The 24,133-nt window shown below is 45.6% G+C and overlaps 1 protein-coding gene across 4 annotated transcripts in view; it reads right to left on the bottom strand.

Annotated features, from left to right (window-relative positions):
* Positions 1 to 405: 405 nt before the first annotated feature.
* The window catches only part of ARIH2 (ariadne RBR E3 ubiquitin protein ligase 2), a 39,606-nt gene continuing 15,878 nt past the window's right edge, over positions 406 to 24,133 (bottom strand). For all 4 annotated transcript variants that reach the window (XM_088454009.1, XM_088454008.1, XM_088454010.1 and 1 more), the window contains exons 3-15: positions 20,944 to 21,011; positions 19,927 to 19,990; positions 17,021 to 17,168; positions 16,793 to 16,914; positions 14,217 to 14,326; positions 10,583 to 10,700; positions 7,503 to 7,553; positions 5,853 to 5,874; positions 4,563 to 4,714; positions 3,913 to 4,056; positions 2,757 to 2,825; positions 2,341 to 2,424; positions 406 to 1,083 (exon numbers count right to left, since the gene is read on the bottom strand). In XM_088454009.1, coding sequence (XP_088310135.1) covers positions 1,012 to 1,083; positions 2,341 to 2,424; positions 2,757 to 2,825; positions 3,913 to 4,056; positions 4,563 to 4,714; positions 5,853 to 5,874; positions 7,503 to 7,553; positions 10,583 to 10,700; positions 14,217 to 14,326; positions 16,793 to 16,914; positions 17,021 to 17,168; positions 19,927 to 19,990; positions 20,944 to 21,011 — 1,224 coding nt within the window. In that variant the 3' untranslated portion in view covers positions 406 to 1,011. The remainder of the gene's footprint in view (positions 1,084 to 2,340; positions 2,425 to 2,756; positions 2,826 to 3,912; positions 4,057 to 4,562; positions 4,715 to 5,852; positions 5,875 to 7,502; positions 7,554 to 10,582; positions 10,701 to 14,216; positions 14,327 to 16,792; positions 16,915 to 17,020; positions 17,169 to 19,926; positions 19,991 to 20,943; positions 21,012 to 24,133) is intronic.

Consider the following 24,133-nt stretch of genomic DNA (forward strand, 5'->3'; position numbering starts at 1 on the left):
GTGAACACCGCAATGCTCCAATTGCCAACATGTTGGCTTTGGGAGTGAACAGTCTAAGGTGGTGACATTTCAATACACCAATTGGCTAAAAGTTGATCTGGCCGTGTAAATGTTCTTATGCAGCCTCTTCTCAAGGTTAGTTTAGCTTGGTAAATGTCCGGTAATGTCAACTGTTATTCTCACCCACTTCAAAGATGTGTAACATGGGAAACAAAACTGCAATTTCTATTTAAAAGTACAACGCACATATTTCAGTGGTAACTACCTGTTTCCCCATTAATCAAAGCAATGTTTAAAACAAATAAGCTATGGAATCAGAAAGAAACTGGACTTGAGTGTCAAAAAAAAAAAAAAAAAAAAGCTAGAAATAACAGCAATAAAAACAAACAAATACTCTCCAGAATATTATTGTTTTTAAAAAGTGTTTTTGTAATTCTAGTTTTTTTTTTCTGTATAATTGTACAACAGTTCAAAAGGACATTTTGCATAATAATCTAATTCTATTCACAGCCATTCAAAAAATTGAACTACTTTTCCAACACTTGCCATCCGGAACAATCAAAAACAAAAGAAAAATTAAAAGAAAAAAAAAAAAAAAAAGAAGGATGAATCAATCAACACTTCCACTGCCAGAGTTGCTTTCTGCAGTTGATAGCAGGCAGGCAGAGCACAGGAAGGGTTACGGTACAGGTATAAAACAGGAAAAGGGTAGAGGGGAGTTAATAAAAAAAAAAAAAAAGAAAGAATAACGTCTGAAATTGTACGCCATTCACGGCAGCAAACCTGGCAAAGGTGGGAGGCTGGGATAAGAAAAGAGAATAATAATTATAAAAACTAAAACGGACCACGTTTCGTACGAGCGAGCAGGGTAAGAAAGGTGGATTTTCTTCACATTCCTCAGAGCTACTGTGTTTTGATTTTATATATTTTTTTTTTCCCGTTTTGCAGCACCAACTCTCCGTCACACCACAACATGCTCACACTTCTCCTAGGGAAAAATTCTCCTGCCTCTTATGTGTCGTGAAAGTCCTTTAGCAATGTTCTCCTGCGCTGCTCCGCTATATGCATCTGGTTCTCCAGGTCCTGTGGATGAAAGGAATCAGATAATGGTTGTAGGTCATCCAGTTTCAGGTTTAAAGTACCACGTACACCAAAACATAAAAAGGAGCGGGCACATGTAAAGGATGGTGTAAACTACCAATCTAAAATCCCAAAAACGTAACTTTTTGGAATTTAGTACATAGGGGTCAGATCGTAGTGCCCACTGATAATAATGGGGACTGTGAGCTGAAGTGCTAATTAGCACTTTGCCGGAGATTTCTGTACTGTGCTTTTAGTACATATCGACAATACATTAGATTCTGCAGAGACGGCGGTTTTGCATAATTTTATGTACAAAACAGATTGATACATAGGCCCCTTTAGACTCAAAGGGGTATATTTACTAAAGTGAGTTTTTAGAAGTACATATGTTGCCCATAGCAACCAGATTCTACTTAACATTTCAATAGCACCTTCTAGACGATAATAGCTAGAATATGATTGGTTGCTATGGGCAACATCTCCACTTCTAAAAATTCTCACTTTAGCAAATATACGCCTAAGCCTTTGATTATGTCCATATCACACTGCTCCCATATACGGAATAACAATACAGGGTCTTAATACAAAGTATTATTTTATCCGGCTAAGGTATCGAACTATAACAGCGAGTTTCTATGTGGACAGTTCATCTCGCCGCATAAGCGTTGTGTCTGAGCACGCTGGTTGCAAAAAGCAGAGGACAATGATCCCGGAATTCAGAATTCCATGCTGTTGTATTCTACCTACGTATTTCTCCGATATGAAACCAGTTTCAGCAAAGAAATATCATATCCAGAAATGCATCAGCCATAGCGTGGACTTTGAATTCTGAATCCCAGTATTGTTTTCGACTGGAGCCCAGGATTACTTCTGCCTATTGCTATCCTTTTATAGGGCGGCCGACGTACAACAGTCAAATGTGCAGCAGATCCAAAGGACATGTGTTGTTGCACTCCAATTTGTGATTTGTGATTTTTTTCCGGTTAATCGTCTTAAATCCTCTAGGTGCCAAGCCCTGGATAACTAATTTTAAAGATCTGAAAGTGACTATCAAACGGATATTTAACATTTTAAATAACAGCTGTTTCCATCTCCCACTACGTTATTAAATTCAACTTTATTACAGATATTTAAAAAAAAAAAGAAGAGATTTGTCCTTTAATGTAAGAACTGGAGACCGACGCTACAGTAAACATGCTTCCAGAGGGGACACAGTACACATTTCTATTAAGGTTTAAATAGGAACTAGTTACTTACCCCTCTGTCGTAGCTGTCTGCCCGCTCCACCTTCCAAGAAAGGTTCTCGATCTCGGCTTCCAGCTGGGCCTGCTGGTACTCAAACTACAAGAAAGATCAGCACATGTCACACAGACCGCAGAGTACACATCACAGAGAACGGAGAGCTTTGCTGGAGCTGTGCAGCGTAAGTCTATAATGACAGGGGGGTTTGAAGCAGCGGCTATACAGTACTGCCACTTAATCACCAAAAGTGCCGAACCAAGGAAACAGTAACAGGATACGGCTCATTACAGCAGATGCAGACATAGAAAATTGTCACAAGTTGCATTGAAGAGCTTCCAACCACTCCTAGTAAATACCCTGACTGAACACTGGGCCAGCCCGTTGTGTGTATGAAACGCATGCACTATACAAGATAAGATACAAGCACTTACCAACTTCTTTCGGGGACCGGACTCCATGTAGTAAGCGTAGGGATATGTGTATTGCAGAGTGTATCGGCACTGAGAGCGAGGAATTCAGAAAGAAACAATTAACCGTAATAAGTTTAGAGTTTATATTGTGCTTAAAAAAATTAAACTTCAAAAAAGCAATGCACTGGTGGTAGAAAAAAGGAAAGAGGAACAGTGCGAATATTTTAATAGATTAAAATTAGAGTAATAATAGAGTGAGCATGGGAGAGGGAGTATGAAAAATCTTAAGCGGCAATTGCAACGGTCCATGCAGTGTTTGTCTAAACAGTAAAATGTGTTATAAAGGGCTTATGTGCCTGACTAGCATATGTGCTGGGGGGGGGGGGATTCGATGGCAGGAATGGGTGGGGGGGGAAGGAGATGGGTAGGTGAGAGGAGAGAAGGATGTTGGAGAAAGATGGGCAGGTGAGGGAAGAGTGATGGGTAGGTGAGAGAAGAGGAGGGTGAGGGGTAGGTGAGAGGAGTGGGGGGAGAGATGGGTAGGTGAGGAGAAAGGGGGGGGGGGGGGAAAGAGAGATGGGTAGGTGAGGGAAGGGGGTGGGGGTGGGATGGGCTTATGTGCCTGACCAGCACATGTGCTTGGGGGGGGGATGCGATGGCAGGAAGAGGGGGAAAAGCGTGGTGGCAGAAAGGGTCGCGGGTTTAGAGAGATGGGTAGGTGAGGGAAGAGGGGGGAGAGGTGGGTAGGTGAGGGAAGAGGGGGGAGAGAGGGGTAGGTGAGGGGAGAGATGGGTAGGTGAGGGAAGAGGGGGAGAGATGGGTAGGTGAGGGAAGAGGGGGGGGCAGAGATGAGTAGGTGAGGGAAGAGGGGGGGCAGAGATGAGTAGGTGAGGGAAGAGGGGGAGAGATGAGTAGGTGAGGGAAGAGAGGGGTAGGTAAAGGAAGAGGGAGGGAAGAGATGGGTAGGTGATGCATACAGGGGGGGCACTGTAAAGCTGGGAATAATAGCTAGCATGATGGGTACAAAATACTAGTACTATCATATTTTAAACATTAAAATCATATCTTCAAGAGACTAGTCCTTTATGGCTACATACTGTCTAAACCTGGATGAAGTTCATACTGGAGTCCTATTAGAGAACCGCTCTATATAAATAAATGATGTTATGTGTATTACCTTTGCCAGTAGCTTTGCAGCATTTTGTAGGTACTGCCAGTCAATCCAGGTGCCAAGGTTGTTCATGACCCGCTCCTGAATCTTTTCCTGAATTTGCTGGTAGGTCTGTGCTTCCAGCTGCAGGCTCTTATTGTGATTTTCCCACTGCCGGAGAGAAGACACCAGTGTAAATGCAGCTGATGTGGATCGTGACACAGGCAGACGAATAGGGCAATAGTAAGTAACATAATAAGAGCTGATAAGAGGCCCCATAACCAGTTACTGCCAGAGAGGACTGTAGAATTTGCACTGAGCTCAGGTGGCCGCACCAGTTGTCCCATTTTCATGGTAGGTCTCTCATGCACTAACCAGTACTAGAACCATTAGAATTTAATTGGCTGTTACAGTTGGACAAATAAGCCCCACGCGACGGGAGTGCGCATCGGTATCAGCCAAATCGCTCACGATATCGTCTAGTGCGTACCCAGCTTTATCTATGAGCAGTACATAAGCGAATATATAGAAAATGGGCCACTAATGAAAGTCATAATAAAATTCTCTCTCATGCACTAACCAGTGCTAGAACCATTAGAATCTGATTGGCTGTTCCAGTGGCTGGACAGATGAGCCCCACCCCCTAACCCTACGCGTTTCTCTCCAGCTAAGCTTACCCTCTCAAAGTAGAAGAGGTATTTCTTCAGCGCCTCCCTGGCCTGGGCCTGCTGACTCTGGTTGACAATGTCGGGGTTCTCTTTGTAGCGGCTGCATTCATAATACTCGCTGCCGTGCGTCTTCCAGTCTCCAAGGCACATCCAGCAGAAGTCTGAGAACAGACGCAGTATTACTCAGGGGTATATACAAATACAGAATATGACCCCAGAATTACCTTTTCTTATTCAATAATACATACATTATTATCAATTAATTTACCCACGGTAATTTACTGTGGGCAGCCTCAAGCTTTAACGGCCGGGGCAATTCAATTTGCCTTCCGAAGTTTCCAGATAGCTGTGTTAACGCCCGTTTAATTAACGTGTCAACACTGGTTATCCTGAGTTAACACACAGGGGCCCTGATTCAGAGCCGGACGCTCTGAATCAGGGCTGGTCTATTTTTCTTCTAGAACAGCCTCCTGGCCGCTCGCACAGCTGTGGGTGCCCACCCACAGCTATAGCGAGCGGCCATGATTATGGTCGAGATGGTCAAGACCATCGCGACCATCGGCCTTGCGACAAGACCCTTGTGGTAGGGTCTCATGGCCGCAAGCCATGAGCTCGCGCTTTTGACATAACGAGGAAGAGTTGCACCTACTGCCTACATAGAGCCCAGATGTACAGATAGCACCGAATGGACGCCGTAGAACACTCTGGATTGCACATCACGTGGCACACCACTCCTGCCAACCACCAACATGTGCGCAAATGCAGAAAAATCTCAATAGGTGCTCTGAGCAAAACTGGAAATCATATTAAAGTCCAACTTCCCACAACCCTGGAAATGACTATTTAATTCCAGGGATATCTCCTGGAAACGCGATCATCACCGCACAAGGAACGGTCCTTCTCTATTAATCTCACTCTGCAAAATTAAACTAATCATTGTTATGCAAAAAGTAGCCATGCCGACGCACATATGTCGTAGTTTGCTACTAGTGCTTTCATGTTGCCCAACTTCTTTAGCCTGTGCGAGATTCTTCTCCACCGCAATCTGGCTCCACCCACCTACGCACTCGAGCAGCTAGCCAGATGTAGTTGCCAAAATATAGGTTCACTGCAAGGAACAAAGCTCCCCAAGCACTAACTTTCACGAGTTCTACACTTTACATTGCCACCCATCATTGTTTATTTTCTTAAAATCATTATATGCACATAACTGAACGTGAATCATAGTATTTTTATTGATCAGCTTGCATTTTAGGTTTTATGGACTTTAAACCCACTACATACAGAACACTTACTTACCATGCTTGCATTTTGAACATTGCTGTAAAAAAACAAAAAAAACAAAACACAAGACAGTGTTACAGTTTTACCAGGAACTGAACTGCAACCAAAAGACACAGGGCCTGATTCAGCAAGGGTTGCAACTGCTAATACGCACGCAATCTGCCGATTGTTGCGTAATGCGCATGCATTGCAGTGCGCTAACCAGTCACTGCGATCAGGACTGCGATCGCAGAGTGATTGACAGGAAGTACTTTTTTTTGGGGGGGTGGGGAGGAGACACGCAGACATGCCAGTGCGTTCGAGCGCAGTTGCAGGGACGTCCATAAATGATCCACTGAGATGCCATACGCAGCCTGAGCTCCCATTGCGTGTGTTGAGATTAGCAATTTCTGAGTAAGATCAGATCTTGTGCAAGTGTGCGTGAGGCTGCGATGGTACTCCATGTTACTGATGGTTTTGCAGTCTTGGCAAGTATTACGGATGTGTGTAAGGCAAGGGGAGTGTCCTCATGTTATGCAGCGATAGCATAGCGATCGCAGTGGATTAGCCTACTATCGCAGTGAGACTGCGTGCGTAATCGCTAGTGTATCGCAGCTGTGATCAAGTAGTGAATCAAGCCCACAATACGAAAAAAAACAAAACACATTTATAAGAGCAATGAAAGTGGTTATGTTACTTTCAGAGAGTCACATTGGTAATAAGTGCTGAATGTCACCAGTCCTATGATCTCAGCATCTAGTAGTGAAAGCTGTCATGTCATCACTGAAACAGGGAATTACAGCTGCAATGGGCACAGCTGCACGGAGACCCCAAAACAAACAATTAACTTGCGGGTTCTGGCAGATCCTTGCTGCTATCTGGGAAGGAAACATGGCTTGTTTTTACAAGCAAGGTTTACTATTCATAATTACCCGCAATGTACACATACAGATACTGTGCAAGGTTCTGACGTAACCATGTGCTTAATTGTAGCCTAATTTTAAAACGGAAGGTGATTACGGTTAGGAAGAGATATAAAGCTGTACTGTATCCACTGACATCTTCCTCAAACACAGATTTAAAAAGAAATGATCCACATTTGGCAGCCCCTGCTATTTTAAGTCTTTTACCTCTCATGTGCCTCCTATAGGGTATAAACAAACATGTACAGAATACAGGTGCACGGCCCCTGTAACTCCACACTAAATTAGAAGTACAGCATACAGTGAGACTGCTCCACACGGGCTCTTTAAATCAGAGGCTGCACGTTCAGAACAGAATCCTGAATCCAGTAACAGCGGCGGGGTCACCTGTCTTTTTACATTACTAGAATGTGCCTAAATCTCCCTCCCTCATTACTAGAACTTTGCCGATTGCCTACGTTTGCTATTAATGTGAAGAAATTGTTAACACTTTGGAAATTGCAGGACTTTGGCCTGCACAGTAAAATATATGCAATAAGCGTTACAAAAATATCACATTAACGCTTTTACTTCTTGTTTTATGGATATGGAGTCGCATGTGCAGATCCACATAAAGCAGGTCTCACTTGGTGACATTTCTTACTCAGAGCCTGGCACTGCCTACCACGACTGGACGACACCATGGGGTTAAAAGCCAATTAAAGCAGCAGCTTTGTTGGAGTGAAATGTGTGACTCTGATGTATAAATGGCAATGTGACTTACCATGTGATTGCATCCTCCATTTTTTTCAATACAAATATTGCACTTGGGACACTGGAGAATAAATTAAAAAAAATGTAAGTAAAAAAAAAACATGAAGTACACATACTGTAACATCCATGCAGGAGTAGCAACTATAACCAGCCTGCAAACAGCGGCCGCATTCAGAACTTGGTATTCATAGATCCTTGTCTGTAGAAGAGATCAGGTTTTGGCCTAAACTTTCATTACACATTCTTGGTGTACTTTATACAGGAGGGACATTCTTAGGGGAGTATCCAATTAGCAGCTGTAAATTAACGTGGCTAATCACCTCTCCCAGGGCTGTCCAATTAGCCCCGAAGTTGGCCTGATGCGGGCACTTATCCGGGGTTCTCTCTTGGGACCCGATGTGTCCCGAAAAAAGGCGAAAACACATAGGTGTCGCGATAAGCTCGCGGACTTGTGTTTTCGGGAGAACTATCCTATTATTTGGACCAAAATAGAATAGAATAGGGTAAAAACAAACAAACAAAAAAAAAACAATTGGGGAGAATCAGCGAAAAATCCCAGTTTATCGCCGATCGTGGGGATCAATTAGCGCCCGAACAATTTTTGGAGCTAATTGTATACCGCTCTAAGACGCAATTTAACCAAATGAAAGGAAACCATTTAAATGTATGATGAATAAAGCCCCATTGTTCCAGTCACTCATGAAAGCTAGAAGATTAAGAACAGTTATGCTATTATTGACGCAACTAAGTTGCACTACATAGTGGATGTGACCGATGGCGTAATAGGTTTTTTTTTTTTTTTTTTTTTATAATTTGTTGATTTTCCAGGCAGGCTTTAAAAACTGCAACTTTAATAAAGACAAAACTCTGCGTCTTGGGTTGAGCAGTATACTTAACACACCGGGTTTCGCTTTTAATACAATTGCTGCTTTAACACCTGCCCGGAAAATGACTGATTTTATAAAACGGATGCTTGGAAAGTCAGGCCCTAAATCTACCGGCACAGAGGTCAGCTCTTAACTGCTTCAGTGTGTTAAATCCCCTCTCTCATTCGCACAGGATAGAACAGCCTGGCCTGATACCTTTATTTTATAATGTAAATTTGTGTACCAATGTTGAACCTGGTCAATTGACAGCATTGTCCACATGGCAGCCTCCACTACACATAGGCAAAGGTTGTAAGCTCTATATCAAAATATGAGCTGCACTGGGTGTTTCAGATAATGGGGTATATGTAAGAGCCTGCGACTTGCAGGCATCAGCGAGTTCCCGGCCCGGCTGTACAAAGTTTTAGATAGGCAATTATTTAAAAGGCTAAACCAGGTCTGTTTTGTATAAATCCAAGTTGCAGGCTATTACATTTACCCCCAATATATTAACAGCTGGGAGGCTGGACCCAAAACTAATGGGAAAGATTCAATTAGCCCCCAGCTCGGCTTCGAGCATTATACTGCACAAGGTCAATTTTGCTTACTGCCTATGAAGGTGTGAACGGAATCACCCTATCAATTGTGCGTTAATGGAGCTGCCCTAATGTATCTAAGTGGTCTCTTAGGAGAAAAAGATTTGTGGAAAGTGTGATGCAAGAGTGCCATCACTCCCTGGACCAGGACCTGAAAATGAGATTACAGTGCTCTTGCCATACAGACGTGAAGCTGGATCACTGAGCAAGAGCTCAGACTCAGGGTCTGATTCAGCGAGGAACGCAGCCCGAATTCGCACACACCCTGCCGATGTTTGCGTTCTGCGCTGCACTGACTTGCTGGCTGTACATCGGGGGTCACCTACAAACACCTGTGAGAGACACTAGCCTTGACTTTCCAGGTAATTGGCTAAAAACTCACCAATAGTAGACAATCTGTTCTCTGGCTATGCAACTGCCTTGAAGCTTTCTCCAGCATCTCACCCTACAACAGAACCCAAGCCTGTAAATGATCCTGAACATCCTTATTACTAGTGGTGAATATGCACCATGCAGATCAGATTGTATGGACCAAATTGCCAAACAACTTCATCTGTGGACAGCCGGTGCTGGGACAAAATTCACAAAACTCACTGTCAAAGTGTTCAGGGTAAAGGACCGGACAGTAAAATCATTTTAGTTTGCCATCACTTCCTAGTAAACTAATCGCCTCTCACATACCTACTTTCTGCTACAAGAAATAAAAACTTTATTAGTACAGAACAATTATTGGGGGGGGGGGGGGGGGGGGGTGTACTCGGCAAACTCCCCAACTTTTGCAATAGAATTTTGCATGCAAGTAGCCAGCTTAAGAGATAAGCAGGAGAGACTGTTTCATGCGGAAACGTAATACATAAAGTAGTCAGGATTACCTCCATCAAATACTTGGCAAATATTTTCCACAAACTATTTGAGCTTAGTTTGTGCTCACAAGCATTTAGTTACCATTGACCTCAAGTAGAATATAATAGGAGTAATGTTCACATACAGTGTGATGTAGAGCTCTGGGCATTAAGGGGTATATTTACTAAGCAGCGCTAGGAGGCAGAGTGAAAAGTGATAAGGTGCCAGCCAATCAGCTCCCAACTGTCATCTCACAGGCTGTGTTTGAAAAATGACAGTTGGGAGCGGACTGGCACCTTATCACTTTTCACTCTGCCTCCTAGCGCTGCTTAGTAAATAGATCCCTAAGTATTGGTGAAGGAAATGTAACACTTTTGTGTTCCGGTCCAATCTAAAGCCAAATTTAATTGTTACAGTAAGATTTAAGTAACCCAAAATTCAATTGGGGCAATTCTATGTTTGCAAATGATTGTGTAAAAAACAAACTAATGAAAAAACGGTAATGCATGGGGTTCACAGATTGCCAATTCAGACCAAAAAAAGCGATTGGAATCGGTGATCAGGTTGTCCAGCACGTTGGATTTCGCTCACCAATCGCGGCTGGAGATTGCCAGCGCATGGTACCGTTCAGCCGTTTTGCAGACATTTACAAGTAAAATGATGAGCCTTTTGCAATGGTCAGATTCGCTCTTGAAATGATCTGCAAATAGCTGGTAATTATCGGCAATGAATGGGTGCGTATTGGTGGGTTGGAGAATCGGTAAATCATGTTTTTCACATCTTACGTCTTTAGTGTGAGCACTAATGTAGTTTGCCGTCTCCGAGTCATCTGCGCACTTTGTCAGCCACTTCCGGATGGTGGCGCAGTCTGTGGGAGCGTGGTACATTTGGCGGCACCGGAAGCTAATAGAAATGAGAAATAAGGAATTGATTTAGGAGGAGATTACAAAAGGGAAGTCAAGAGAAAATTCTGTACATCATAATCCAGGAAAACAAACAGGAGACAGGCACCGGCTGAGTACTACAGATACATATTAAATGGGCCATACTTCAGTAATACACAACCAGCATTGCTGTCCTTCAAACTCTTCACGCAGGCTTCCAAAGTTATCAAAGATGATGATAAAGGCTTCTTTATCTTGCAGAGACAAGGTGGCATACTTGCCAGGGCACTAATGCAATGTATGGTTTGGTGGGCAGAGATATCAGCAGTTTCACAGAATGCAGTTCCAGATTTTTGTCTTGCAAAAAACTTAGGATTGTAATTTTTACAAGAGATGCTAAGTGCCAAGGACCAGATCTGTCCTTCCTTGTGTATCCTCCATGCGTCATGAGTCGCGTTACGCAGGGCGCAGGAGAGCCGCCGGCTCCCGTGCGACTCCACCAGCACCGGGTGTATATTCCGCTGCAAACGCACAAGCAGCCTTTGCCGGTTCATATGATATGCAGCATGTGTATGTGCGGCAGAGACTAACGTCACAACGCACCGTGGTGCGAAAACTGGGCGCCGACACTAACGTAGCATTTAGTATGCAGTTACGGCTACACACATACACATGCTGCAGATCATTTTAATCAGCGTAGTCTGCTTGCGCGTCTTATTCGTATTGCGTTGTGAAGATGCATTTGCGGCAAAAAAGATGCACAAAAAGACTCTTGGCACGAGTAAAATCACGACTAGACGTGACTAGAAGGGCTGTTTAACGCGACTGCAGCAGCGACGATGGAGGACACGTCTAACACCAACACATGGATAATTGAGAACGGATGGTATGTTCAGGTACCCTGCTCATTCCGCTATCGCGCTTATTGCCAGATTCAGATGTGGACACTATTGCAGCTGTGACCTTTTCCTTCGCCGCAGCGCGACTGACTCTTTTGCCAATGCCGGCACTCAATGGTCTTCCTACCGAGACGCCCACCGGCTGCATTGCTAATCCGCCGCCGTGCATATTAAGAATCAACATCGGCGATTGCCCCTAGCCTATGGCAGGTGCAATTTCTCAATCTGAACAAAGCCGCGGGGGGGGGGGGGGGGGGGGCAGCGCAAATGTGTCTCTGTAGGCTGCCGCTGACCACAGCATGCTACATCTTGCTAGCCATCAACGCTGCCTGCCCGAAACGATATCGGTTTGCAACTTGTATGCGTACGCAGGCTGAAAACATCGGCCACTTGAGTGCAGAATCGCCATTACGTGCGCCTGTCTTCCCATTCTGCACCATACTACCCAAAAGACTTGTCACTGCCCCTGTCAATTGCTGCTCCTGCCTCACTTAAAGCCTGATTCAGCGGTTCGCAAGGCTGCGTTCCCACACACTCGGTCGATGTATGCATTCTGCATAGCAGTGCGCGTACACAAACCAGCCGCTGCGATCGGGAGGCGATCGCAGTGAGCACGCAGTGCCATTGTACAGGGATTGCATGAAGTGACCTTTTGGGGATGGTCAGCAGAACACAGGCGTGCTTGTGCGTTTGAACGCCGTTACAGGGGCGTGCATAATTAAGCCCTTGCGATTGTATACGCTGGCAGAGGTCTAGATGGCGACAGGAAGTTTAGCAGTTTGTGAGGTAGGGTCTGGTCAACCACATCTGTGCGACTGATTCTGAAGCTACCGATGTTTTCGCTGACTTGCGGATGCATGTCACGGGAAGTGGGTGGCTTTATAGTGTGATGGGCGCCTTGGTATAGTGATGCGGGTGCGGCGTGTTTGCATTCATTAGCATATTTTCGCTGCGATCGGGTGTTCGCAAACGCAGCCTCGCCATCCGAGCTGAATCAGGCCCTTAATCATTTCAGCACACAAGTCACTGCCACTCAAAAGGGTCATCACTCCTACTGGTACATCCTCCGGCACAGGCTCCCGTAAAACAGGACAGTTTAACAACCTTCGTTTGAAAAGTAAAGTCATGCAATAAAGGCAGCTGCACACATTTCTATTCCAACACAAGCTATCAAAGTTATATTTCGAAACATTTCTGAAGAATAAAGCATTAAACTGACTACTGTAACGGCGGGTGAAGTGCGAGTTGCATCTGTGCAGGCCAGCCCAGCAAGGGACAGGGTAGATGACCGGCGTTTTATAGGCGCTGTGCGGCCAGTAGACCTTTAAAAATAGACCTGGCAGACTGCTCAGGGTTTTTGCGTTTTTTTCTGAAACATTAACCCATGTGGGTCCAGGCACTTGCAGTGTAGTGGTTGGAAGTTGGGCATGAATGAATGAGTGATGGCAGAACGCACAATGACATGCCTAGGACACAAGCAAATCTATTAATGGTTTTACATGTATTCATATAGAGCAAGGATATCACTCAGGGTTATTCAAGTGTGGGGTGGGGGGTAAACCCCACAGTCAGTGGAAGGGATAATGTGGCACATTCTAGCTTGCCACACTCATAGGCAATGTAACGGGAGAGGGTGGCAAGGCACAGGGTACAGATACATGTGGAATATCGGGCAGGTGCAGAATCACCAACGTACACTAACTGTATAGAACACAGGTTCCCAAATTCGGTCCTCAAGTCACCCCAATGGTCCAGGTTTTAAGGATATTCATGATTGAACACAGATTGGTTAAATTAAATTGACTGAGGTGCTAATGAAGTCACCTGTGCCCAAGCATGGTTATCCTTTAAACCTGGACTGTTCGGGTGCCTTGAGGACCAAGTTTGGGAACTTCTGGTATAGAATGTCTTGGCACAGAGCTGGTACCAGTATGTTGGCACAGAGAGCACCATTACTTTGAAGGTGGCACATACCTAGAACAAGTGTTTTCTTTCCCCCGGTGCCCCCTGCACTGAGTAACAGCTGCCCCTGAGGATATAAGCTAAACATAACCCCTCTTTACTGGCGGACAATGAAGAGCGGTATGCATCCAGTATGTCAGCAAGGACTAAACAGACTCACGTCGACACCAGAATGTCAAATTTTACCATGGTCACATACGGTGTCAACATGCTTAAAATTGTCACCAATACAAGCGTTCGGGTCAACGTTATAAGTGTTAACCTGGTGAACAAGTCAACTGTATATCAATGTCGTTCATAATGTCAACGGTCATTGTTGTACATGTAGACACAACGGACATGTCGACACGCAGTGCATGCCGACAATGGACACTATAGTATAATTGTCGACATTACGAATGTCGACAAACCCTGCCAATCCTGGAAGAGTTTAATAAATGAAATTTCTCTGCTACAACTCTATGAACCAATGAGGAATTATTTACAAGGCGCAGATTGGCGCCTGGCAATGACGTGGGATTAACCCCCTCCCTAAAGGCTTGGCAAAGACGGTGGCACCCAGTCATCTACAAGAAAGCCCATAACATAGCATCCATCTGTACAGGCGAGGGGGTGAAATCATAACCAACACATCTGCATGTATTACATTCCCGTACGTCTCGGCAACCACTCACCAGAAGACCTCGCTGCATCTGTTGCACTGCACTCGGCGAGCCTTTGGCTCTTGAACCTGTATGACCATTGGGCAGTCAGCACCGGGGCACAGCTGTAGCTGGTAGTGGCTCTGAGGGAGAGAAATTAAAAAAACACTCAATGTATTGATCTACAGCACAAAGGGGTCAACTCAATTAGGTGTGCAGATTTGTGTTCGAGCCCCTAGAAACAGAAATCAGTCATGTATCCGGGTATATAGGGTACAGTGTATGGCAGGATGTGGTTTAAATCCCAGCTGTCAAGATGCCAGCACCGTAATCCCAACACCAGCTAGAAACCTGCATCCAGATGGTAAATATTGGGGGTTAGGAGAAGGATTAGGGTGTGAGGAGGGAGGGGTAGATTTGATTTAATGGTAGGGAGACGATACTTACCACCAGGTGTCAGTATCCTAACCCTGTTGGTATACGGGTGTCGGGATTCTGCCCGCCGGCATCCGTACCCAACCCCTATATAGCATGTATAAGTGTAGTCCTAAATCACGGCACGAGACCCATCACTCACACCAAGCGTATAAATACACAGATGCTGACTCAGTAACACATAGGTGAGAACTTTCACTAATTCAAGAAAGAAAGGAGGGCGGGGTGGAGAGATCGGACAAGGCTACAAAACAGCGGGGGGCAGATGAAGGGAATTATCTAGACAAGTCACAGTAAATGCAGCGTACGGAATGCAGTTTTGCTTCTTTAATGACATTTTACAGTCACGCTGTTATCTTGCTGTGTATTAAAGGACTGAGTAATGCATTATTCAGAAGCTATTCGCAATCTCCCATAGCTTTATACGTCGCTGTATAAAACCTCTTATAGATTGCAGATACTGCTATAGCTGCCCGCTGTAAATGTTTTATTCATCAGTCTGTTGATTTTATAAGATGCATCACTGGCAGGGGATAATAAGGTCCTATATCTCACATGGAGGGAAGCAGATCAGGTCTACAACCAAGATGACACAATTTCATCCAATAGGACAAATTGCAAACGTCAAATGATGTTGTCATACGAGGCAGGGGTAAGTATAGTCGCTTTTTTATTAAAAAACATATCAATTGAAAATGCATGTGGGGTTCAGGTATCAGAGTCTGATGATTTGTTTAGGGAACATTTTTTGTTAAAGTAGTAACAAGAAAATTAAAATATCCTCCTCCTGATAAACGAATTAAGATCTAAAAGCTTAAAATAAAAACAAAACAATGTACAAAGCTTCTCCTGCAGATCAGCGTCCTCTCCATGAGCACAAAGGTAATACTAAAGTCTGATTGATGGAGTGATGTATTCTGGGATGCGGCACCCAATGAACTAGTTTTCAGTTTGAAGTGCCTGCTCCACATACAGCGCCCTCTACACCACAAACTATATCTGTGCCCCCAGATAATACAGTAATACTCCATTTCCACTGCCCAAATAACTTAAGTTATTGCCGGGGCTACCCGGGTTGTGGCTCGAGTCCTTAAATAACTTGGACCAAGTGACCCGGGAATCCGACCATGCTAGCTATCAGGGTCTAACCTGGGAAGGACCCGGCTAACGTTGTGGTGTAAACCAGGGTCATGCCTCATACCGAGCAGATTGGCTGACTTCAGTAGCGCTCGAAGAGGACATCTCCAAATCGTTCACTGTAATGCCAGAAAACCAGGGTCTGGTGTGAACGGCTGGACCCTAGAATAACCCGGGTCAAGCCGCCAGTATGAAAGGTGTCAAACCAGCTCCAACTGGTGCCGAGTGTCCTGGGTTAGAGCTCGGTTTTTCGTGGTAAAGCGGTATCATGTTAACTATAGGTTATGACATGTAGGGATTATTGTATAGCCTGTTCTTTAAAATGGGGCAGTCTTCACACATTAAAAGGCAATCATTTTGGGTGCTGGACTATCATATCCCCTTATCAACTATGCCAAAAGCTAAGTCGCATCACTGAGTGCCTCGCGTCTCCTAAGGTACCTCCCACTCATAATCTGCATTCTCATGTCCACCAGTTTGGTGCACCAAAAGGCTGCCTCAACAATGGGTATTTTGCAGACATGTCTTAATGGGCAAACAAGGTGGCGGTTTTACGCTATGCAAATGAAGGGGGAGGCGGCTAGCTGTAAATTACACTCAAGATTGTATGTAGCCACAGGAATATTAGCAAACTATGCATGCGCTGTAGTGAAAATACCAATCTTTACATCTCCAGGTTATTCTGAGTTGCACGGATCTGAGCCCTCTCTCGCCATAGATGAAATGGGTGTTTACAGGTGCCGAGTAGACAAACACAGGGAACGTCTATATCAGACTGATCTCTTGCACCCACCATAGAATAGGCGTCCGTGCCGATAATAGTGAAGATGGCTGTATTGGTGAACAGAGAACCGTGGGGCAGAACAATGCGTGCACAAGAAAACGTCCATATAGTTACATATCCGCATTGCTAATGCAGCCGTGGGGGAATCAGGCCAGGGGTCTCCACAACTGTGATACTGGCTGTAAACACTATCCAGCCCTACAATAAGACACATTTAGATAGAGTTTCCCCTTCCACTTAAGTTCAGAAATACCTCTACATAGTCCCTGAAGAGATAGCGTTTGTATTTGTCTTTTAGTTCCTCGTTAGGCAGTAAAGGAAAAACAAAATCTTCTGGCGCTCGGAGTAAGCATTCCTGGGCCATGCAGGAGATCCCTGAGGAGAGAACACATGGTTAATGACCTAGAACCGATCAGGTCAAAATGTTCCAGAACAATATGTTGAAAGCGCAGCCGGTCGGCTTCTTGTGCAATGGACTTACCAACGCCAGCCCCGTCCTTCACCAGGACTGTGCAGTGCTGCTCCCAACAGCTGCGGCAGAACTGGTGCTGACAGGGCAGACACAGCAGGTTTTCCTTCCGGACAAACTGCATGCAGACCGCGCAGTGATGGGCGCAATGTGCCATAACCTGGGGACAGGGACAGAGGCACGGTTATCATCATGATGGATAGAAGGCAATTCAAGGGCACATTTAGGGAGATGTAGAGCTGGAATGCAAATGTCCGACAACTCCAACTCAAAACCATAGGTGCTGTAAAAACCTGGCTGCTAAATCCTTTTAAACTATAGAGGAGGATGAGGTGGTGGTTACTGTTCTCTCTTTGCACCCAACCCAGCTGTATAAACGCAGAGGCAGAAACGTTAGCTGGAGGCAGAGTGCAAGTAACTTAGCAAAACATGTACTGTAACGAAAAGGCTCTCAATTTTATATGAGCTGTAAGCAAACATGACAATTATTTGTTGCTATAGGTTGCAGCATTTATTTAGCAATTACAGGTATCTCCCCCCCCCCCCCATAAATGTCCACAGTATGGGCCTCATTCAGAGGCGGTCGGAGGATGCAAGCGGTCGCTCAGAAACTGGGCGGCCGCTTGCATCCTGACCGCCCGCTTCTTTTTCGGTCGTTAGACAGCTCTAACGACCGCAAGGGTGATGGTCGCGCTGGTCATTGACCATCGCGACCATCGGGGCCTACGATGAGACCCTAGGGTAGGGTCTCACTTGTCGTAAGCCCCGGAAAGCTTCTGGCTCTGTCAGAGCCGGAAGCTCTCCACTGACATCACTAGTGATGTCAGTGGGGCCTCCACCAAACGGCAGGCGTTCCCATGCGAACGCCTCCGTTTGGGCTGCCACCCCCCCAGCCCGCCTTCCAAATGGGGCGAGCTGTCAATCAACATCGACAGCTCGCCCCCTTTGAAAAGAGACCCGCTACGACCGGCGCTGTCGGTCGTAGCGGGTCTCACGCATGCGCACGAAGGAGCTGGCTCCCTCGTGCGCATGCGCACTAGACAAACATCGAGGCGGCCGTAGACCGTACGGCCGCCTCTGAATGAAGGCCTATGTGTGTACAACGTGTATGTGTGTGTGTACAGCAGGGGTTCCCAACCACGGTCCTCAAGGCACACTAACAGTCCAGGTTTTAAGGATAGCCATAGTTGAGCACAGGTGACTTAATTATTACCTTAGGTATTTTGATTTAACCATCTGTGGTTAAGCATGGATATCACTAATACCAGTACTGTTAAGGTGCGTACACACTGGGCGATTAAAGTGGACGACTGAACGATATAGTTATCGTTCAGTCGTCCACTTTATCGTCCATTTTTAACACAAACACGATGAACGATAACGACGACGCGCGTTCCCGCGGGTCGTTGGTCATCATCGTTCGAGTTAACATGCAGGCCAACCTGACGATGTCGTTAGGTTGCTGCATGTTGGGGAATGGGGGAGAGAGCCCGGCGCTGAACGATATCGTTAATATCGTTCAGCTGGTGTGCTCAATGTCATGAACGACATTGGCCACACCCTGCCGGGGACACATTAGACGACATCGTTCAGGGAGCATATCATCTAGTATGTACGCACCATTAGTGTGCCTTGAGGACAGAGGTTGGGAATCACTGGTGTACAGTATGTGTGTACGACGTGTATGTGTCCTGTACTAGAGATTTGTGGTTACACAGAATGCATCTAGGATACTCACACTACTCCCTACGAATAATTCCACTTCTAAACAAGTGGCTTCATTAAATACTTTAAGATCAAAAACAATTGTTTAACGCGCTCACATAAAGTTTTTGTTTAAGCGAGCTTCCCTTGTTTGTGTAATATATAAATGTGCATAAAAACAAACCTTATGTATGCACAGTATTACACAGCATCACGCGCTACGTGTGATGTGCGTCACGGACATCTGACGCTCGGACATGGCGGCATCTTCATTACAACAGGGTGCCAAGGACAGCTATAGATTTACACACTGAGTGGGACTGTTCTCGAGATATAACAATAGTGAACCCAGAAAGAGGACCAGTGATGGGGTCATCTAAGCCACTAACACTATGGGATTTGTTGCAATTCTCCATTGTTTTTAGTACGCGGCCCATTTTCCTGTAGCATAATAATCCTTAAAAGATGAATTTCCCCATTGTAGTTGCACAAATGCATAAAATATACATCAGTATCTGCTACATGAGAGCATACAGTCTTAATCAGGGGTATTAAACAAGCGGCCCACCAGCTACTGCAGAACTACACATCCCAGCATGCCCTGACAATTTTAGCATACTCTAATAGCAAACTTGTAGCAGGGCATGCTGGGAGGTGTAGTTCCTCAGCACCTGGAGGACCGCAAGTTGAATACCCATGGTGTGAATTATGTACCAGTTGTACATACACAAGGTTAAATTGTGTCAGATGCCAATTAACCTCCTAGTAGGTTGCTGGAATGATGGCATTAAGCTGGGACACCCAGAGTACACCGGGAGAACATACAAACTGCACACAGATAGAGTTCTGACTGCAACCACACCCACAGCAGCAGCACTGAGGCAGCGATTCTAACCACTGTGCCACCCACGCAGTTCACATCACTAACACAGAAGAGGCAGCCACTGTGTGCACTGGTTTAGTATTTGCAGTAATAAAGCCACTATGGACCAGTGACATCACGGAGACAGAAAGGGCTCTAGTGACGTCACTGGCACCCAGTACATCGAGAAACTGCATTCTCATGAATATGGGCGCAACGCAAACAGTGCCCGCGTGTAGGTGGCACGTGCACTTTAAAATGTAAAAAAAAAAAAAAAAAAAAATTTAAGTCCTTAAACAGGACAAGGTTGTGATTTACAACAGAAAGTCAGAAATGTATACAAAACACTCACATGTTTAAACGATAATGGCTGCACCCTGGCGTCAACTAATAACTGTGCAGAATTCAGTTTATGCCTAGAAGACAGAAAAACAATGACATCAGGGCTACAGGTATGTGGGGAGAAAGTTATCCTTTATAAGGCGTGGACCCCTTGTAAAGAGCAGCAACGTAATAGAAGGACTGTTATGGAAATCATGCATGTCTGACCCGCCCCCCAAAAAAAATAATACACCCCAAGGGCAGAGACTTCCAGCTGATGGCTACACAGCTGCCACCACGGCAGGCCCCCCCCCCAAAACTGACTTATTCTGACATAGGCCATAAAAGGTCCAATGTACTGTTCAGTGTTACCCTGACATCCCAATGCAGCCCGGAACACGCACTAAGGACCTTAAAAAAGTGAGAAATTCACTCACCCGCGGTGGCTTTCGATGTTGATCGACAACTCGCCCCGGAGAGGGGGTGGCTGGAACGCCAGCCGTTTGTGGGCGGCCCTACTGACATCACTCGTGATGTCAGTAGTGAGCTTCCTGCTCTGGGGCTTGCAGCAGACGAGACCTTACCACAAGGTCACCCACAGATTAGCGAGCGGCCAGGAGCCTGGATTAAAAAATAAAAAAAACTGCCGCCCGTATTCAGTGCGAGTGCTCGCTTTTTGCGGGCACCTCTGAATGAGGTCCTAACTCCACTGCAGACAGCAGAAGCTCCTCCCACATCTTTAGGTCAGTGTCCAGATTGGACAGAACACAAGTCTAGACCTGCAGTCACAGAACAGATTCGGTTTTCCTATTCAGAGCTGTCTGCAGACCTCATAGGCCACATCATTTAGCGAGTATACGATTCAAGGCATGGGAAGTACGGATTCCGTAACAAAAATAAAGTTCTAAAATCTGTCAATATGGGAAAATGTCGCTGTACAAGGTAAAACGCAGGACTGACTGAGGCACCTGTAACGGCATGTATTATAATGAAGTAGGGCGTGAAAGCCAAAACAGCGTATGGGATATAAGAGGAAGGAAACACTTACCGTTCTAATATTTCTGAGACTTGCCAATGAAAGTGAACTAAGATGAGTTTTGCCACAGAATGAGATACCTAGGGAAGGGATGAGAACACAAACATTACAGCCATGTACAATACCGCAGCTGTGTAGCTAATGTACGATTAACAAGATTTAAAAAAACAAACAAAAAAAAAAAAAACTTACAATTATGCAGTAACACTAGAGCAGGTGGGTCTTCATAGTATGCAACAGCTTGTATAGATACATATAGATCAGACCATAGCACATTAAAACCACCTGCCCTATATTATGTAGGTCCCCCTCGTGAAGCCAACACAGCTCTGACCCAACGAGGCGTAGGCTACACTAAACCTCTGCTGGTGCCCTGTGGTACCTGGCACCAAGACGTTAGCAGCAGATCTCCTTTAAGTCCTGTAAGGTGCGAGGTGGGGAGTCAATGGCTCGGATTGGTATTCCAGCACCTCCCACAGACGCTCGATCGAATGGAGATCTGGGGAATTTGGAGGGAGGCCAAGTCAACACCTTGAATTCTGTGTCATGTTCCTTGTATCTCTCCTGAACAATATTTGCAGTGTGGCAGGCAGGGCTGCCATCATGGGGGGACTGGAGTTTCAGGCCCGGATACTTGGGATGGGGGGGGGGGGGGTTTAGCCCACTCCTACCCCCCACCACCACACAAGCCCAGGGACACCCTCTCGCTCCGCCTCCTAACAGTGCCCTCCTGCCCGCTCCTAGTACCACCAAGCTGCTATTATCTTATAAGTGAGTGCCATCCGCTCCTACCACCACTACCCGGCAATTAAAGTGACTCGTGGGGTCACGTCTCACCCAGCCGTCCTCCCACTTCGCCTTTTAATTAGTGCAATACAGTTTTTCTTGTTAGCCGGCGCGGCGCCATAACGTCACACCGCGCTGCTGAATGAGGAGCTGCACAGTGCAGCGGGTGAGGATGGTAGTGTCTAGATACCCTGAAGAGCTGAGCAGCAGCCAGAACATAAGTAGCGTGAGGTAACTAAGGTAAGAGCCTGGAGTTGTAAGGGGGGTGTCCTGGGCTCCATCATTTCAGATGGCAGGTCGCATTATGGTGCTGAAACAGGCCTCTGCCATCAGGGAATACCGTTGCTATGAAGGGGTGTACTGCAAAAATGTTTTAGGAGGTGTTACGCGTCATAGTAACATCCATATGAATGCTAGGATCCATGGTTTCCCAGAACAACAGACTGTCTCCAATGGCTTGTCATAGTACATCCTGGTGCCATCTCTTCCCCAGGTAACCAAGGCACAGGTTCCAGACTATAGATAGACAGTAATTAGATAGACACCAGATGTTAGACAGTCAATAGTTAGACAGGCATAAACGTTCGACGCTGAAAAAAAAAGTCAGACTCACTAAAGTTAGACATGAAAGTTCGACAGGTACAAACGGTCGACACTTTTTTTTTTTCTTTTTTTATTATTAGGTTTAAGTTAAGGGTTAGGCACTTACTGGAGGGTTAGGGTTACGCACTTACCAAGACAGTTAGGGTAAGGCACCAAGGAGAGGGTTCAGGTGAATATTAGGGCAAAAAAAAATAAAAAAAATTAAAATGGTCAACACAAAACCGGGCGACAAATTTTTTATGTCGACCTTGTGTACCTGTCTAACTATAGTGAGTCTGACTTTTGTCTGTGTCGAACTTTTATCCTCGTCTAACTATTAACTGTCTAACATCTGGTGTCTATCTAGACGTTGTCTAACTAATTACTGTCTATCTAATACCACACCCGCATTGGTTGCAGCCCCGAGAAGCCCTGCACTAAAGGCAGAGCAGTGGCTTCCACTGAAAGCAGCTCTCTGCTGATCGCAGCCCGGGTTGGCAGTCCCACCAGGGGGAGACACCTCCCCCTGGCTCCCTGTCTTCAGTGTGACTGGCAGGTGGTGCTTCCAATAGGAAGCCACCTCACACCTGAACAGTGGAGGATTTAACTGGGGGGCCTGCAGCCTCTAGGTAAGATCCGCCACTGCTAGCCAGCAATTTGTGCCACAGAAGCTGTACTGTGGGATAGGAGCAGACAGGCCAGCCTTCGCTCCCCACACGCATCAATGGGCCCTAGGCGCTGATCACCTTGTCGCCGGTAGGCGTTCTCCTTTTATGCCCCCCCCCTTCCCAAAAAAAAAAAAGTAACACAGATATCCAGGAAGTAGAGCTGGGGTTGGTAACAGAGGCTCCACCTTCCACCATCAGCAACACATGATGCAGTCACATGGCAGCTGTACTACCGGCCTGTTCTTCATACTGGTATGTGTTTACATCAGGGCGTTCCATACAACATGGCCCTGTCTGCAATTTCCCTACACGGTGCCTGTATGACACCACTGTATATAGTTCTGGATCTATACAAAGGAGCAGCAATAAGTCACTGCTAGAAGGACCTGGGTATGTGTATAATACTGACCGGCACCCAGCAATATAACAGGAACACATGGTGATCTGTAACAAGCAATAATAAACAAAAGAAAAAGAAATGTGATAAACTAAAAATACAGTGAATTAGAATGAACTCCGTGTCATGGGCTGTAGCCTTTAGAGGGCTCATGCAGGAAAGTTATTAATTCCTTTGTGCTCCTTATGTATATTTGTGTCTCTGCAGTATCCCCGGCCTATAATTAGTTATCCGTCAGATCAAACAGCGTTGTATGGCTATATAATCTGCAGAGAGTAGGGATTTCCTTCTCCGGTTACCGCTGTTATTGTGCCATCGCATTTGCATCTTTCAGGTAAGATTGTGTCGATTTGGTTAAATTATTAATATTTCTGCTTATATGATAAAGGAAAGGCACAGAGACAAGAAGCCGGTGGCTGAGCGACATTCAGTTGGCTTTACAGATGTCTGGTCTACATAGGAAAGTTATTGTATAGCCACATTACACAGAGATCAGACATGCAGTAATATTGTAGGGCGATGGCTTCTTACTTAGGCTGTAACAAATGTACACCCAGCTATAAGTGTGCCAGCCCTTTATAGGTCCGACCATTCTCTGGGCCCTTTATAGGTCCGACCATTCTCTGGGCCCTTTATAGGTCCGACCATTCTCTGGGCCATTTATAGGTCCGACCATTCTCTGGGCCATTTATAGGTCCGACCATTCTCTGGGCTTCCGTTCTCCCATTTATTCTCCATGCTGCTGCTCATCTCATCTTCCTATCCCATC

The sequence above is a fragment of the Taudactylus pleione genome, unplaced genomic scaffold (genome assembly GCF_031769625.1).
Source record: "Taudactylus pleione unplaced genomic scaffold, aTauple2 ptg000607l, whole genome shotgun sequence".
Classification (NCBI taxonomy): domain Eukaryota; kingdom Metazoa; phylum Chordata; class Amphibia; order Anura; family Myobatrachidae; genus Taudactylus; species Taudactylus pleione.